General features: G+C 41.9%; 1 protein-coding gene across 1 annotated transcript in view; it reads right to left on the bottom strand.

Annotated features, from left to right (window-relative positions):
- Positions 1-1,469: 1,469 nt before the first annotated feature.
- LOC311129325 (uncharacterized protein) overlaps positions 1,470-18,122 on the bottom strand; it is a gene marked incomplete at both ends in the record, with an annotated part of 132,359 nt that continues 115,706 nt past the window's right edge. The window contains 2 exons of the mRNA XM_084161601.1: positions 1,470-1,754; positions 3,290-3,418. Of these exons, the coding sequence (XP_084017727.1) occupies positions 1,470-1,754; positions 3,290-3,418 (414 nt within the window). The remainder of the gene's footprint in view (positions 1,755-3,289; positions 3,419-18,122) is intronic.

The following is an 18,122-nucleotide window of genomic DNA, read 5'->3' as shown; positions in this document are numbered from 1 at the left end:
ATCTCCACAGAGAAACTCTGGAGCTCTATCAGAGTGACTATAGGGTTCTTGGTCACCTCCCTGACCAAGGCCCTTCTCCCCCGATTGCTCAGTTTGGCCAGGCGGTCAGCTCTAGGAAGAGTCTTGGTGGTTCCAAACTTCTTCCATTTAGTGATGGAGGCCACTGTGTTCTTGGGGACCTTCAATGCTGCAGACATTTTTTGCTACCCATCCCCAGATCTGTGCCTCGACACAATCCTGTCTCAGAGCTCTACGGACAATTGCTTCAACCTCATGGCTTGGTTTTTGCTCTGACATGCACTGTCAACTGTGTGACCTTATATAGACAGGTGTGTGCCTTTCCAAATCATGTCCAATCAATTGAATTTACCACAGGTGGACTCCAATCAAGTTGTAGAAACATCTCAAGGATGATCAATGGAAACAGGATGCACCTGAGCTCAATTTCGAGTCTCATAGCGAAGGGTCTGAATACTTATGTAAAAAACCTGTTTTCACTTTGTCATTATAGGTTATTGTGTGTAGTTTGATGAGGATTTTTATTTATTTAATCCATTTTAGAATAAGGCTGTAACGTAACAAAATGTTGAAAAGGGGAAGGGGTCTGAATACTTTCCGAATGGACTGTAAGTAACTTTAGGCTCTGCCTTTGGTACTTTGGCTTTCCTTGTTATTGCCACAATGTTATGGTCCCTACAGCCAATGGAAACTGATATCGCTGATATGATCAATAGAAGTGGATGTTACAGGTGATAACCTGAGTGATAACCTGAGTCATGTTACAGGTATTAGTCACAGTAAGAAGCATCCTCTTGAGAGTACAACTAGATCATAACCAGTCAATGTTCAGGTCACCAAGAAAATAAATGTCTCTGTTAGCATCAGAGACCTTATCTAACATCACACACACAGATACTGACAGTTTGCACTTGGTGGCCTGTAGCAGCACCCTAAAAGAAGAGGCTTCAGATGAGGCAGGTGAACCTGCAACCACAGCACTTCTACTTCATTTGTCATGAGATCCTCTCTGAGCTTTACAGGAATATGGCTCTGAATATATACAGCAATACATCCCCCGTAGATATTCCTGTCTTTTCTATAGATGTTATATCCTTGTATTCCTACTGCTGTATCATCAAAGGTGCTGTATAAGTGAGTCTCAGTAATGGGTAATATGTTCATATTATCTAAGATTAGCAAACTACTAATGTCATGATTTCTGTTTCTGAGTCTACATACTGTATATTTATATGAGCTACAGTAACTTTAACCCTTTCCTGGGTAGCTTATATAAAACTGAACTCATAATGTAAATAGGTTGTATTTCTAATAATTATATTTCTGATAAGAACAGATTTTTTAGCAGATTATGTTCAGCAGATGCCTTATCTGGTTTAGCTTTATTCGTGCCACTTCTGCATAGCTGTTTTGCTGGACTGTTGGTGTCTTCTGATTGGGGTGTTGTCCTGTTAGCATGGGAGGTAGTGGGGTGGGGGTTGCTGTCTACTCTGGAAGGGGCCCGATGGTTCAGGGTGGTGTTGGCCTCTCTGGAAGGGGCCCGATGGTGTAGGGTGGAGCTGGGCCTCTCTGGAAGGGGCCCAATGGTGCAGGATGGAGCTGGCCTCTCTGGATGGGACCTGATGGTGTAGGGTGGAGCTGGCATCTCTGGAAGGGGCCTGTTGGTGCAGGGTAGAGCTGGCCTCTCTGGATGTGGCCCAGTGGTGTAGGTTGGTGCTGGTCTCTCTGGGTGGGAGCTGGTGGTCAGGATCTTGGAGGATATATGGAAGGGTTCCTCTTATTTTTTTGCTTTGTCCCAGAGCAGTTTCTTTCAGTTTCCTAGCAAACACCTTGACACACTGCTTGTTCAAGTGTACTAGGTCGTACATCAGCTGGGGTAATTGTCACGGTGGTTCGCTAGGTAAACTTTGTTCAAGAGAGCAAAGCCTCTAGACAGCTCAGCGTTGTTGCTCTGAATAATGTGGAAGACCACATTGCCACGTGGCAACAGGGTGGACAGTGATTTTAGTGTTAGGAAATCTCTCTGCAGCTCTGGCTGCCACTTGCTGCATTGTCCCCGCATTACCATCAAATCATTAGTACGTGTGTGAATTATAATATCTTTGGCCCCATTTAATTTGTTGCTTGACAGACTTTTCAAGGCACTTACTGTTGTTGGGCACCATAGCCTTCTGACTGAAATGCCAGGGAATAGCAGTTTCTCTCTGAGAAATGTCCCATTGGACTCACATAAAAGGCCATAGGGTGCTCTGCCTGTGTGCTGCTGTTGTGGGCTGTGGTGTCTGGAGTGATGTTCTTTCGATGGAGTGGGGAACACAGGTGGCCTTCGTTGTCTTCCTCTCTCCTGAGGTTCCCAGCATGGCTCTGCTGGCGCTGGTGCTCTGGGGCTGGGATGTGAGGATCTTGGGGAGGTCTAGTCAGTGCTGGTGTGGGAGGAGGAGTTGTCCTGGGTCTAGTTACTGATCTCTTGTGCTGATGAGAAGCAGTGGTACTGCCAATGAGGGGATGTGAGGGTGTGGTAGTGAGGGTTGTGGTAGGCTCCAGTTGTTCTCTTACATGCTGACCAGACTGCCCGCATTCCGTGCGTGAGCGTTGCAAAATAAATGTATGCATACATGTTATTCAATCATTTCATTCAAACTGCTTGCAAGTCCCGCCTCTCCCATCTCCTCATTGGTTTTTAGGAGCATATACCCACGTGGGTGATTGAAAGATGAACGAGGTCAACACTCCAGTCCAGTTGCTGGTGGTAATGCACCTTAAAGTTGGTTGCCAACCGCCATATAAAATCCACAGAAGAAGAAGAGGAATGAATGAGGAGAAAAACAAACTAGGTTTCCCCTTTTTATCTGTGGATTAATTGTCGGAGTAGAGAACACATGATTTTGTATGACTCAAGATGGGTAAAGATCCAGCAACAAAAAAGGACCATATGCTTTTCAGGTAAAATAACAACCCAATGTTTATTTTCCAGGACAAATTAGCTAGCAACAGCAAGCTAGCTAAATGTCCATGAATGCTTCAGTTGTGTTTCAACATGTCCCCAAATTAATATAGTTGGTTCACAGTTGGTTTTGGTATTTTAACCTGTGTGTCATGAACGCATCTGGTGGGGATAGACAAAATCAACACGTGCATGATGGTGCAAGGATACTCACACGCGGAGCCGGTCTGGTCAGCATGTTAGAGTGTGGATGGTGGTGTCTCTGAGTTGTAGCAATTATATGACTGCTGATAACTCCCTTTGTAGCTCCTCCCTGATGCCAGCTACCTCTTCCCTTATGATGCTCTCGACCGTTTCTAGTTTCTCTCTCAGCTTCTCCTTATCCTGCCTCAGAACTGTCACCCCACCACAAAGCTCATTCACCTCTACCTCCAGTAGGGAGATACTCCCAAAAGCCTGGGACAGTAGGGACATGTTGTCACTCTCCATGTCTGCTAGGGTGGCTTGATTAGATATGAGGCTGGGGGGACTTTTGGAATTAACGGATTTCTCATTATTCTATATTCTGATTGAAGTGTAGCAGTTAGAGTGCCATTCTCTTTCAAGGTGCTGCTAGCTCTTTCAGTGATGTAAACTCATGTGTATATATAGAGGATAATTGCAGCTTCTAGGCCTTGAATCATTACGGTGCCATTGTTGTAGGTGTTAATGGAGAAGAGTCGATTATCAGGCTCCTGTTCATTAAATACCAAGATCTGTCAACCATTATTGATTCCACTCTTTCTGACATGGCCAAAGTGCCTACATGCGGCCGAATACCAAGCAGCAGTATGCTCTGTATGGAAGGGCAGGTCAGAGATTGTATTCTTGTCTCTAATTAGGGTATAATTAGACTGATTGGAGGTGGTGCTCGTGCTTCCTATCACTCAGAAGTTATGTAGCAAGCTAAGGTGACAATGCCTGCCATGGACATTTCCCAGTTGCTTTGAATGTTCAAAATCATAGTGTAACACTTTTAAAGCCTCAAAGGATAAGATGATCCAGCTTTCAAAACAAGGCCTTTTTGGCTAGCCACAGCAGTTCCAATGTGCATACTAGCATACTACAATGTGTATTGGACTGTAGCCAGTGACAGGACATGGAGATGACATACTGTGTAGGTGATCCCCACTGTACGGAAATAATGGGCTGATGTAGTAGGAAATGGAAAATATTATAATTATGTTACCCACTTTGTCCTGGAATGTTTTATTCATGCACTAGGGCTGTAGGGAATCCCACTGTATGACTGAATAGGCTGACTTGAAGGGCCCTTTTTCCTGGTCTAGTTACTCATAGCAGGTACTCTCATCCACCAGCCGGATCTCTCTGTTGATATATGGGGTAGCAATTAGCCTGGGGACGAGGTTAGATATTACTGACAATGAATGTAGGATTAGCTGAGTTTTTTTATATTCTCATTTGTAATTATCATGACATTATGATAAATGAGTAAAGAAATGGATCATTAGAAATTCTATGTATTGGTTCTCAAAATATCTGAGACAGCGATACAGAGAAATGTTTTTTATTTTATTAAACAGTACAATGAGTGAATGAATGCAGGGTTCTTTCCAGATATGGTAAATTAATGAGTATGAAAGAGTAATGAGTGCATACTACTGGTCAGACAATATTTACAGAGATGAATAGATAACATATGAATACCGCCTTTAAAAACATGCAGGATAGCTTTTCTTCATTGAGCTTTTACACTGTACTCATAGACAGAGTAGCAGACCTTCAGTGAAACTCCACAAGATACATTCTCCTCATTACTAAGCTCATGTTATTGTCCTTCATTCATTCGTCACTAGTTTCTCATTCATTTCATTTCAACAACTACAAGCTGTCTACTGGGGTGTAAAATTATGTATTTAGCTTTCTAGTACATTCATTAATTGCTTGTAAACAATTAACAAGTTAGTTAGCTACCTACCACATGTTCTTGTCAAACTGTCAGACCCAGTGGGCAAAACCTGGTTGAAAAGACGTCAGTATGATGTATTTTGATGACGACTTATTCTGGTTGCAAATTTGTTGAAAAATGAAGTTTTTTTAAACATATTTTTTCTGACCAGAATATGACGTCTTTTTCTGACCACCATACGACCAGTTGGTCATAATTGTGACCTCTATCTGACCAGCTAGTCATAGTTCTGACCACTATATTATGTAGCCTACTGGTCATCGTTAAGACCTCATCATAACCTGGTAATGACCACCTGACTACAGATTATTACCTACTGTAAAAAGTATTGCAGAGGATAAAGTTGGATATTGAAAACATTGTTCATTACATTTGTACTTGTTTCCATAGTCACCAATTAAAGTTTCAATCTGCAACATGTTCTTACATTTAAAATAGATCAAGCAATAGCAAAAACAAATCTACATCACCATTTTTTGCACAACCCAACTCCATTTGTTGCCACTATCATGTATCCCGTAGCCTCCTGTAGCTCAGTTGGTAGAGCATGGCGCTTGCAACGCCAGGGTTGTGGGTTCGATTCCCACGGGGGGGCCAGTATGAAAAATGTATGCACTCACTAACTGTAAGTCGCTCTGGATAAGAGTGTCTGCTAAATAAATGTAAAATGGTTTGCAAACTTTTTGACCTGCGACCCCCAAAAAGGAGTGGTACAAAACTTGCGACCCCCGCGCACGCACATGTGCACACACGAACATGCACTCACAGTCCCTGCGCAAATGTAGCCTGTAATTACAGCCATAAACAGTGATGCATTTTCAAAATGCAAGATAGGCTACAGAAATAAAATGCATTTTACACCTGCATTTGGAGCTGAATGTCATTCATGTTAGCAGCCAATATCAACTAGGGATATACAGTATCATGTCATTTCTCTTATCACGTTTCAGGAGAAGACCCAGATGCAGACAGTGTCGAAGTAACAAAAGTTTATTACGAAAACAGGGGGCAGGCAAACAACAGGTCAAGGGCAGGCAGAGGTCAGTAATCCAGATCAGAGTCCAAAAGGCACAGAACAGCAGGCAGACTAAGGGTCAGACCAGCCAGAACGGTCAAAACTGGGAAAACTAGAAAACAGGAACTTGAGAAAGACAGGCGCAAGGGGGAAACCGCTGGTAGGCTTGACGAGACAAAACAAACTGGCAACAGACAAACAGAGAACACAGGTATAAATACACTGGGGATAATGGGGAAGATGGGCGACATCTGGAGGGGGGTGGAGACAATCACAAAGACAGGTGAAACAGATCAGGGTGTGACATCTCTGGAGTCCAGAGCAAGCAAAATCATAAGGCCTACTTATAGAGGAGGTTATGTACTTATAAAGAGCAAAAAGTCTTAAATTGAAAATCCAGAGAAATATTTGACAGTTAAAACGATAGCACTTACCACAAAACATAGCAATGATGGAGAGATTTGCATACTGCTGCACACTATAAACACGGTACACTGTCACAGTGCAGAGTAAAACCATCTTGTCTCTTCAGTGAGAGGTCAACGACTTCAGTGAGGCAGGTGTTGCTGAAGCCGTGTTTCTGTGTGTGTTTTTAAATCAGACAGCCCTTATCATCTGCTCCTCTCTCCTGTAGCAGCAGGTCGGGATCCCTACGCGAGCCTGAGCACATGTAATGAGGGAATGTTTGAGAAGAGAAGAGATCTCTCCAACCAAACATGCCAAGGCACTGTCATTAACATGGCAGATGGTGCTTCTGCTGATTGGTCTTTATGCTGGTGTTCTTTCCTGATCACATACAGTATTGGAGCTCTGCCACAACAGAGGGGAACACACAGTCCAATCAAGAGAAAGGGTGTGAGGACTACTGTAATCAGTCCAGTCTTTTACAGAGGAACAACTCTAGAGGCTTCATTGTGCTTGTGCAACACTACCATGACCGTCTTGTTATCTTGTCCATTAATATAGCTACAGTATGTGAATTGCCATGCAATCAATAAAGAAATCAATCAATCAAATTGAGTTGAACTAAAAGTGTATACAATTAAGATGTCAAAGACAGTGAGAAAACAAACATTTCAAAACTGTGATGTGTAGTAAAATATCAAAGGTGGGGAAAATTGTATCTGAGAGAAATGTTTAGCTTCTCCCTGCCTTCTTATCTCCTCAATAACAAGACTTCAACATGTTCTGTATGGACAGAGAGGCCTAAAATCCATATGTGCCAAATTGATTACAATTTCACAGTAAGGTTATCATGTTCCGCATTCATAATGTCTCCCATCAGGAGGTTGAGCAGAGGGAGGCTCAAGGGCTTTCACAGCAGGCAATGATCCTCTCAGCAGTCGGGTAAATTTATCTGAATTATCTACAATTCTCAATGTCCAATGATGTGCTTAGATGTCCAATGATGTGCTTGGATAATTATGAAAGCAAATATTAATGTAGAGAGTATATATCTGTTATGTAAATGCATTTACACTGCTTGCCATTGATTAACACAATATTCTTAACATACAGTTAATCCATGTACTCCAGGACAGTTTATCAGAGGAACATTTTAATAAAAAAATTAACAAGTACTGACACTAAACTGGCACTTAAGTGTTTTTTTCATTAACACGTCAATTCCGGTCTTCATTTTGACAGTTCGGTGCAAAACTGATATACACTGAGTGTACGAAACATTAGGTGAAAGCTATGATCCCTTATTGATGTCACTTGTTAAATCCACTTCAATCAGGGTAGATGAAGGGTATTCATACTGTAGCTGCTACTGACTAATAAACATTCATGTGGGTGTGACCTGGCACATAAATGCATAAATCAGACATGATTATTTGTATTGAAACAGAATATGATACATATGTTCCAAACACTATCAAGACTAAACATACAGTGGGGGAAAAAAGTATTTAGTCAGCCACCAATTGTGCAAGTTCTCCCACTTAAAAAGATGAGAGGCCTGTAATTTTCATCATAGGTACACGTCAACTATGACAGACAAAATTATATTTTTTTTCTCCAGAAAATCACATTGTAGGATTTTTAATGAATTTATTTGCAAATTATGGTGGAAAATAAGTATTTGGTCACCTACAAACAAGCAAGATTTCTGGCTCTCACAGACCTGTAACTTCTTCTTTAAGAGGCTCCTCTGTCCTCCACTCGTTACCTATATTAATGGCACCTGTTTGAACTTGTTATCAGTATAAAAGACACCTGTCCACAACCTCAAACAGTCACACTCCAAACTCCACTATGGCCAAGACCAAAGAGCTGTCAAAGGACACCAGAAACAAAATTGTAGACCTGCACCAGGCTGGGAAGACTGAATCTGCAATAGGTAAGCAGCTTGGTTTGAAGAAATCAACTGTGGGAGCAATTATTAGGAAATGGAAGACATACAAGACCACTGATAATCTCCCTCGATCTGGGGCTCCACGCAAGATCTCACCCCGTGGGGTCAAAATGATCACAAGAACGGTGAGCAAAAATCCCAGAACCACACGGGGGGACCTAGTGAATGACCTGCAGAGAGCTGGGACCAAAGTAACAAAGCCTACCATCAGTAACACACTACGCCACCAGGGACTCAAATCCTGCAGTGCCAGACGTGTCCCCCTGCTTAAGCCAGTACATGTCCAGGCCCGTCTGAAGTTTGCTAAAGTGCATTTGGATGATCCAGAAGAGGATTGGGAGAATGTCATATGGTCAGATGAAACCAAAATATAACTTTTTGGTAAAAACTCAACTCGTCGTGTTTGGAGGACAAAGAATGCTGAGTTGCATCCAAAGAACACCATACCTACTGTGAAGCATGGGGGTGGAAACATCATGCTTTGGGGCTGTTTTTCTGCAAAGGGACCAGGACGACTGATCCATGTAAAGGAAAGAATGAATGGGGCCATGTATCGTGAGATTTTGAGTGAAAACCTCCTTCCATCAGCAAGGGCATTGAAGATGAAACGTGGCTGGGTCTTTCAGCATGACAATGATCCCAAACACACCGCCCGGGCAACGAAGGAGTGGCTTCGTAAGAAGCATTTCAAGGTCCTGGAGTGGCCTAGCCAGTCTCCAGATCTCAACCCCATAGAAAATCTTTGGAGGGAGTTGAAAGTCCGTGTTGCCCAGCGACAGCCCCAAAACATCACTGCTCTAGAGGAGATCTGCATGGAGGAATGGGCCAAAATACCAGCAACAGTGTGTGAAAACCTTGTGAAGACTTACAGAAAACGTTTGACCTGTGTCATTGCCAACAAAGGGTATATAACAAAGTATTGAGAAACTTTTGTTATTGACCAAATACTTATTTTCCACCATAATTAGCAAATAAATTCATTAAAAATCCTACAATGTGATTTTCAGGATTTTCTTTTCTCATTTTGTCTGTCATAGTTGACGTGTACCTATGATGAAAATTACAGGCCTCTCATCTTTTTAAGTGGGAGAACTTGCACAATTGGTGGCTGACTAAATACTTTTTTTCCCCACTGTATGCAAGAACAATAAGATCCACCACATGGTGGCGCTATAACAGGCACATATTTATATCTCTTGATCTATTTGACTCAGCGGATTTGGCACACATGCTTAGCAATGTGAGTCTAGCTAACCTGTAGAGCATGGTTCTGTTTGGCCTCATGGTGGCGCTGTTGGACATGAGCAACCATTCATGCAAGTTCATTGGCTTATAACGGCCATGTTGTTTTAACTAGAGACTTGGGAAATATTGTGTGGGTCTATTTAAGTGATAATGCCCATGAAGCCGGTGTTTGGAGGATATATTGGCACGGGTGTTTTTTCGTCTCGGGCCGGCAAACCGTGCCAATATATCCTCCAAACACCGGCTTCAAGGGCATTATCACTTTTATACAACAGGTTACAACATTAAAATAATGATTGACATATTTTCATTAAACTTTATTTATAAGATATAGTTCCGACACAAATCTAGGGTTACTACCCAAGCCGGCTGGTCATTCGTTCTTTCGGTTCGGTTGCTAGAGACGCGACCCAGTCGTTCAGTCTTTTTGTTCTGTACCTATGGACGCAACCCAGTCGTTCGTTCTAAATGTTCCATTGCCATACTGGCTGGCAACGTTCTTATTCCTTGCTTGCTAGCTAGTCAACTACGGCTAATTTACAGTCACGTCAAAAAGTGCAGCCAGAATAACAGCAAAGTAGCTGCATTTGCATTTGTTTAAGCTGTTTTCTAGTGACATTTATTGGGATACATCCATAACAATGAGCTAATGTGGCGCGATTTCGCATGGCATAGAAAATGTAATCACTCGTCAGGACACTGTTGTTCAGAGGAGCTAGCCAACAACACAGCTAACACAATCACTTAAAACTGAAGCTGGAAAGACTGCAAACTAGCTGCACTTCGTTTCGTTTGACCTTTTTTCAATTGACATTTTTGTATATATCCATAAAAAGGATACCAGCTGATTCATGATTTCGATTGGCTGAGAAATGCTGCCTGCCTGTCTCATCCCGACACGTTCATTCCTATGCGACAGCTGGAGATCAAATTTTAAAAATTGAAACAATGTTGCAAATGTCGGAGAGACAGACAGCAAGGTTTATACAATTCTCCGCTGTTGAAAACTAAATGTTAGTCTAAAAGAAATGTGAGAAAATGTCTAGATGCTTTTTATAGTGGAGATCAAGTTTATAAATTGCTTGGCTGGGCTGATGACACAGTAGATTGCGCAGTCAGATGGAACAGAGTAAATAGGCATTTTAACATCATAGATTTACCCGGTGGTAACTTGTGGAATAGACACTGGCTGGAATTCAGTTTGAACCAATCAGCATTCAGGATTAAGACCCACCCGTTGTATAAAGATGCTATATACCCCATTTGGTGCCAATCGGTCAAGCGGTTCTGGAGTAGAATACGTTTAAAGTAGTCAACATCTTAAACAATTGTCCAAAATCCATCAAAAGTATATTGCATGATCTGTTTGGTTTTGAGTTCTGATATTTGGCAAACGTGGTAAGAAGCATATCCAAGGGTGATGTGTCCAATCTGTCCTGATGGTGGCACTGTGGGGCCAAAGCTTGAACCCCGGCATGGCTGCTTGCAGCTATATTTGCATTTGTTTTTCTTTCTCCATTTAGCGCCCTCAATTATTTTCAGAAAACTCACAGTTGATGTTGTATTCAGAGCCTTTTCATTGGACTGTGACAGTGTGACTTTTAAAACACATTACTTTAAACATGTTTTAACCACATATTTCTGTAATTTGTTCTAAATTAACATTCCTATAGATTTTCTACCCCATTAAAAACAATTTAACTGCATATAATTTGAAAACCAAAATGAAAAATGTTCAGGAGAGCTCACTGATTAGGTTGTCCTTTCACTCATAAACAATTGGTCATTAAAGGTGAACAAAGACCAACTACAACCCTACATCATCCAGACACACCCCAATAAGAGATGAAAGAAACATAGACAAAGGTTTGTGATACTGAAGAACACCTTCTCATTAGCTGAATAGGCGGAATGTCAGACAGAACTTTGAAAGTGGAATTGTGCACTTGTTTGATTCTGGTTCTCCCATTAGTATCATCAAAGGGAATATTTGAGAGGGGAGAACACAAAGAACCCAGAAGATGATAGGTATGATAAGATGTAGCCACCACCATTTCATCAAAGTGAATATCAGTATGACACAACTTCCTCTGGCAAAGAGACTGTGATTAAAATGCGAGTTAGCATTTTTTTGTCATGAATCTTGTTCAAGAGGCAGCTCTGCAGAGCGATCACTAGCCGGCATAGCCACAAATTCATAAAATGTTCAACCTTAACCACACTGCTAACCCTAATGCCTAACCCTAACTTTAAATGAAGACCAAAAAGCACATTTTTACACTATAGACAATTTTGACTTTGCAGCTGGCCCATTTAGCGGAAATCGTTCTGCTTCCAAGACAAGACTCATCCCAAAAAACGTCAACCCGTTATTAAAACATGCCACCAAAGGCACAGTGTGTTGTTATACAGTTGCCATATTGCCTTAAAGCAATTCAAGCCATCATTATAATATCAACTCCAATTGATGATCACAGAAGAGTACACACAAAGTGCAGGGTAAAGATGATCACATACTGACAGACAACAGATGATCACATCTGGACATTAGACTACCAACTAAGTCCATTTAAGAGCGCATGTCTGACAAAGGCACAAATCAAAGATCTATTGATGTGATTGGGCAATCTTGGTTAATCAATGGCCTAATGGGCTGCTCATACACAGGTTCATTGGGGTCAGCTAATGTGTAGTTGATAAACCCAGGCAGGATGCATCGTCAGGCAGAATAAGAGCAGCCATGGAACCTGGAGATGGGAGGGAAGGTAATTAAGGTTCTATTAACCAAAGTTACTCATCTCTGCACACCGTTAAAGGCTTACAACGTCTCCCCTTCCAGCCTCTAAATGCATGGCCAAAATAAATTATACCCGACTCATTATTGAAAATATGAAACAGTACATAAAAATAGGTTGAAATGATTTTATGAAACATTTATCACATTGTAGTTTACTATAATACATCAAGTTTGAGATACATATTACCATGACAATATGATTTCCCCATAATTTCCATACACAAAACAGTGATTACAGTGAGGGAAAAAAGTATGATCCCCTGCTGATTTTTTACATTTGCCCACTGACAAAGAAATGATCAGTCTATAATTTTAATGGTAGGTTTATTTGAACAGTGAGAGACAGAATAACAACAAAAAAATCCAGAAAAACGCATGTCAAAATAAATTGATTTGCATTTTAATGAGGGAAATAAGTATTTGACCCCCTCTCAATCAGAAAGATTTCTGGCTCCCAGGTGTCTTTTATACAGGTAACGAGCTGAGATTAGGAGCACACTCTTAAAGGGAGTGCTCCTAATCTCAGCTTGTTACCTGTATAAAAGACACCTGTCCACAGAAGCAATCAATCAATCAGATTCCAAACTCTCCACCATGGCCAAGACCAAAGAGCTCTCCAAGGATGTCAGGGACAAGATTGTAGACCTACACAAGGCTGGAATGGGCTACAAGACCATCGCCAAGCAGCTTGGTGAGAAGGTGACAACAGTTGGTGCGATTATTCGCAAATGGAAGAAACACAAAAGAACTGTCAATCTCCTTCGGCCTGGGGCTCCATGCAAGATCTCACCTCGTGGAGTTGCAATGATCATGAGAACGGTGAGGAATCAGCCCAGAACTACACAGGAGGATCTTGTCAATGATCTCAAGGCAGCTGGGATCATAGTCACCAAGAAAACAATTGGTAACACACTACGCCGTGAAGGACTGAAATCCTGCAGCGCCCGCAAGGTCCCCCTGCTCAAGAAAGCACATATACAGGGCCGTCTGAAGTTTGCCAATGAACATCTGAATGATTCAGAGAACTGCGTGAAAGTGTTGTGGTCAGATGAGACCAAAATGGAGCTCTTTGGCATCAACTCAACTCTCCGTGTTTGGAGGAGGAGGAATGCTGCCTATGACCCCAAGAACACCATCCCCACCGTCAAACATGGAGGTGGAAACATTATGCTTTGGGGGTGTTTTTCTACTAAGGGGACAGGACAACTTCACCGCATCAAAGGGACGATGGACGGGGCCATGTACCGTCAAATCTTGGGTGAGAACCTCCTTTCCTCAGCCAGGGCATTGATAACGGGTCGTGGATCGGTATTCCGGCATGACAATGACCCAAAACACACGGCCAAGGCAACAAAGGAGTGGCTCAAGAAGAAGCACATTAAGGTCCTGGAGTGGCCTAGCCAGTCTCCAGACCTTAATCCCATAGAAAATCTGTGGAGGGAGCTGAAGGTTCGAGTTGCCAAACGTCAGCCTCGAAACCTTAATGACTTGGAGAAGATCTGCAAAGAGGAGTGGGACAAAATCCCTCCTGAGATGTGTGCAAACCTGGTGGCCAACTACAAGAAACGTCTGACCTCTGTGATTGCCAACAAGGGTTTTGCCACCAAGTACTAAGTCATGCTTTACAGAGGGGCCAAATACTTATTTCCCTCATTAAAATGCAAATCAATTGATAACATTTTTGAAATGCGTTTTTCTGGATTTTTTTGTTGTTATTCAGTCTCTCACTGTTCAAATAAACCTACCATTAAAATTATAGACTGATCATGTCTTTGTCAGTGGGCAAACGTACAAAATCAGCAGGGGATCAAATACTTTTTTCCCCTCACTGTATGTGCGAAGGGTCCATATGTTTCAACAACTTATGCATCATACTATATCATTCTGCATTTCCTGGCATTTGTGTCATAGAAACCAATTGATTTGTATGTTGCATACTCAAGCAGAAAATTCAGTACAAAGTTAAAGTTACTCTAGATTAGAATTATCTTAGAATGATAAGTCTTATTTTATCTTAAGCATAACTCTTATCTTTTATTCTATCAATGTTTTTCTGCTAAGATACAATTCCCCTTGGTGTGGGATAAAAGCTGCCATTCACAGAGGATAAGCCATTACAGAACCTTTGTGATTAATCTTGGCACATGGATACTTGTTTATGGCACATGGATATTATACAGACCAGTAGCCAGCCTTCGGCAATAAGCAATAGACATTAAGACATGCAAGCACTTAAAGGGCAATAATGACTAGAGGTGTATTTCAAAACAAAGTCGAAAAGAATACCGGTACTATAATACCCAGTTCACATTCAATAAAGGTTTGACTCACATAAAGCTCCCTGTCATAAACTATTAAAAACTCTCCAAATCTAAACTCGCAAGCAATAATCAGTATTAGTGATGAGCAACTGGTATATAGGAAATTGAACAAAAGTAGGTAATTCTTTAGTGACTGAGATCACAAATCAAGAGGTGTGATTTTAATACACTTTTTATAGACAAATACAGTATATGTTACAGCACAGAGAGAAAACTTGGCCCCAATCACGCGACTGCAATGATCCTGCTTCACACACTTGTTATGTGTGTGTGCCTGCAGCCTTCTCAAAGTGTTCCTCTCCTCTACCTTTTAATTTCTCACTCTCTCCCAAATGCTGTGATGAAATATGCTTTGAGTCAATATGTTTTAGGGGCTAGGGATCAAAAACAGAATGGCAGAAGAAGGCCTTTTCCCTCTGCCATTCCCATGTAATAAAACCTGCTTTATTTTCCTTGACCCTTTTCATGCAAACAGCTTTCCTTCTATAATGTATGATTCCAGGCAAAGCTGTGAAGCAAACACAATTACAGTGGGCCACCGCAAGTCAGTCTGTCACCTGCTCAGACCTTTTGTCTCCATTAATCACCAGCCTATGAAGATGAGACACTTTTACAGTTACATGCCTCCCCATTTCCCTCCCCCTCCCCTGTCCACTCCCCTCTCTCAAATCAACCCCTCTCATTCCAGGCTTGCTCTGCTATGTTTGTGGGTAAAATAATATTCACTTACACTATTGCACTTTTGAAAACATGGAATGACTCATTAGAGATAATTGAAGGGCATTATCATAGAAAGTTGGGGGCTGACAATGAGACAGTATGACACATTTTTTTTGTCTCTGTTTTAGATGACACATTTCCAAATGCTCCATTAAATTTGCCCTCTAACTTTTTATGTGTGTGTGTGTGTGCTGTGTCAGAGAGATGATGGATCAGCAGTGAGAGCTGCGAGGCCACAACAGAGCCATTCCAGAGAGGCAGGGGGGCTGCAGGATTGTGAGTCCGCAGCTCAGGGGCCATTCCTCACTGTCACATCGCAGGACACTGACAGAGGACAAGTTTCTCTCTGGAGGAACCGGAGCTCCAACTAAGTTTGGGCTGCTGTGGGATGATGTACAGATGTCGGATCTTAATGTGACCCATGTCGTCGCAGGAGGAAAATAATCCTGCAGCAGGAGGATTTGAAAGGATATTTAATATTTAGAAGCACTGCTAGGGGGAAGCTGGAAGTGGGGTTTGTATGCTATACAATAACTTGTCCACTGTGCGTCACAGTTCAAGTAGCCTATGTAAGCTACGTGCAGGCTACAGCGTTTCTCGTGTGGATTCTTATGTGGATTATAATAAATGGACAATATTTGTTGAGGGTAGATGTATTTGTTGTTAGGGAAAAAGCCTTTTTTTTAGCTCAATTGTTTTATTATATGTTCAAGGCAAGCATTAGGCAAAATAAATTAATGTTTATCAGCGCCTGTGTGGTCCTGCGGGTACTGCTGCTGAAAACAGCACACATATGCCATGGGTTCGAATCCATCCCACTACTGACCTTTGAATATTTAGAGAAACTAGTACTTTTCTAGTTACTCTCTGTGGGCAGTAATTGTACTTTTACTCAAGGAATTTCTGAAGGAAGTAACTTACTTTTTACTCTGTTACATTTTACCAAATCACTTCAGTTACATAGATTGATATTATTACATCGTCGCTGTCAGGTGAAAACCTCCTAACCAAATTTGGTGATTTTCATATTATTTTATATGTTCCTCTACGTCTGTATGAACGTTTCACAACCCCTTGACCAATGAAATGTATTCAAAATACATTACATTCCATTCAGCCACAAGAGCATTAGTGATGTCGGGCACTGATGTTGGGTGATTAGGACTGGCTCGCAGTCGGCGTTCCAATTCATCCCAAAGGTGGGGTTGAGGTCAGGGCTCTGTGCAGGCCAGTCAAATTCTTCCACACCGATCTCAAACTATTTCTGTATGGAACTCGCTTTGTGCACAGGGACATTGTCATGCTGAAACAGAAAAGGGCCTTCCCCAAACTGTTGCCACAAAGTTGGAAGCATAGAATTGTCTAGAATGTAATTGTATGCTGTAGCGTTAAGATTTCCCTTCACTGGAACTAAGAGGCCTAGCCCGAACCAAGAAAAACTCCCCAGACCATTATTCCTCCTCCACAAAACTTTACAGTTGGCACTATGCATTTGGGCAGGTAGCGTTCTCCTGGCATCCACAAGAAACCCAGATTTGTCCGTCGGACTGCCAGATGGTGATGCTTGATTCATCACTCCAGAGAATGCGTTTCCACTGCTCCACAGCCCAATGGCGGCAAGCTTTACACCACTCCAGCCGACGCTTGGCATTGCGCATTGTGATCTTAGGCTTGTGTGTGGCTGCTCGGCCATGGAAACCCATTTCATGAAGCTCCCGACAAACAGTTCTTGTGCTGATGTTGCTTCCAGAGGCATTTTGGAACTCGGTAGTGAGTGTTGCAACCGGAAACAGACAATTCAGCACTCGCCGGTCCCGTTCTGTGAGCTTGTGTGGCCTACCACTTCGCAGCTAAGCAGTTGTTGCTCCTAGACGTTTCCACTTCACAATAACAGCACTTACAGTTGACCGTGCCAGCTCTAGCAGGGCAGATATTTGACGAACTGACTTGTTGGAAAGGTGGTATCCTATGATGGTGCCACGTTGAAAGTCAGAGCTCTTCAGTAAGGCCATTATACTGCCAATGTTTGTCTATGGAGATTGCATGGCTGTGTGCTAGATTTTATACACCTGTCAGTAAAGGGTGTGGCTGAAATAGCCGAATCCACTAATTTGAAGGGGTGTCCACATACTTTTGTATACAGTTGAAGTTTACATGCACTTAGGTTGGAGTCATTAAAACTAGTTTTTCAACCACTCCACACATTTCTTGTTAACAATCTATAGTTTTGGCAAGTCGGTTAGGACATCTACTTTGTGCATGACACAAGTAATTCTTCCAACAATTGTTTACAGACAGATTATTTCACTTATAATTCACTATAATCCCAATTCCAGTGGGTCAGAAGTTTACATTCACTAAATTGACTGAGCCTTTAAACAGCTTGGAAAATTTCAGAAAATGATGTAATGGTTTTAGAAGCTTCTGATAGGCTAATTGACATCATTTGAGTCAATTGGAGGTGTACCTGTGGATGTATTTCAAGGCCTACCTTCAAACTCAGTGCCTCTTTGCTTGACATCATGGGAAAATCTAAAGAAATCAGCCAAGACCTCAGAAAAAAATATTGTAGACCTCCACAAGTCTGGTTCATCCTTGGGAGCAATTTCCAAACGCCTGAAGGTACCACGTTCATCTGTACAAACAATAGTACGCAAGTATAATCACCATGGGACCACGCAGACGTCATACTGCTCAGTAACGAGATGCGTTCTGTCTCCTAGAGGTGAACGTA

Source organism: Coregonus lavaretus (assembly GCF_964263955.1).
Source record: "Coregonus lavaretus genome assembly, chromosome: 5".
NCBI lineage: Eukaryota > Metazoa > Chordata > Actinopteri > Salmoniformes > Salmonidae > Coregonus > Coregonus lavaretus.
Note: the sequence above shows the minus strand (reverse complement) of the source record. Positions and strands in the feature narration are given on the sequence as shown.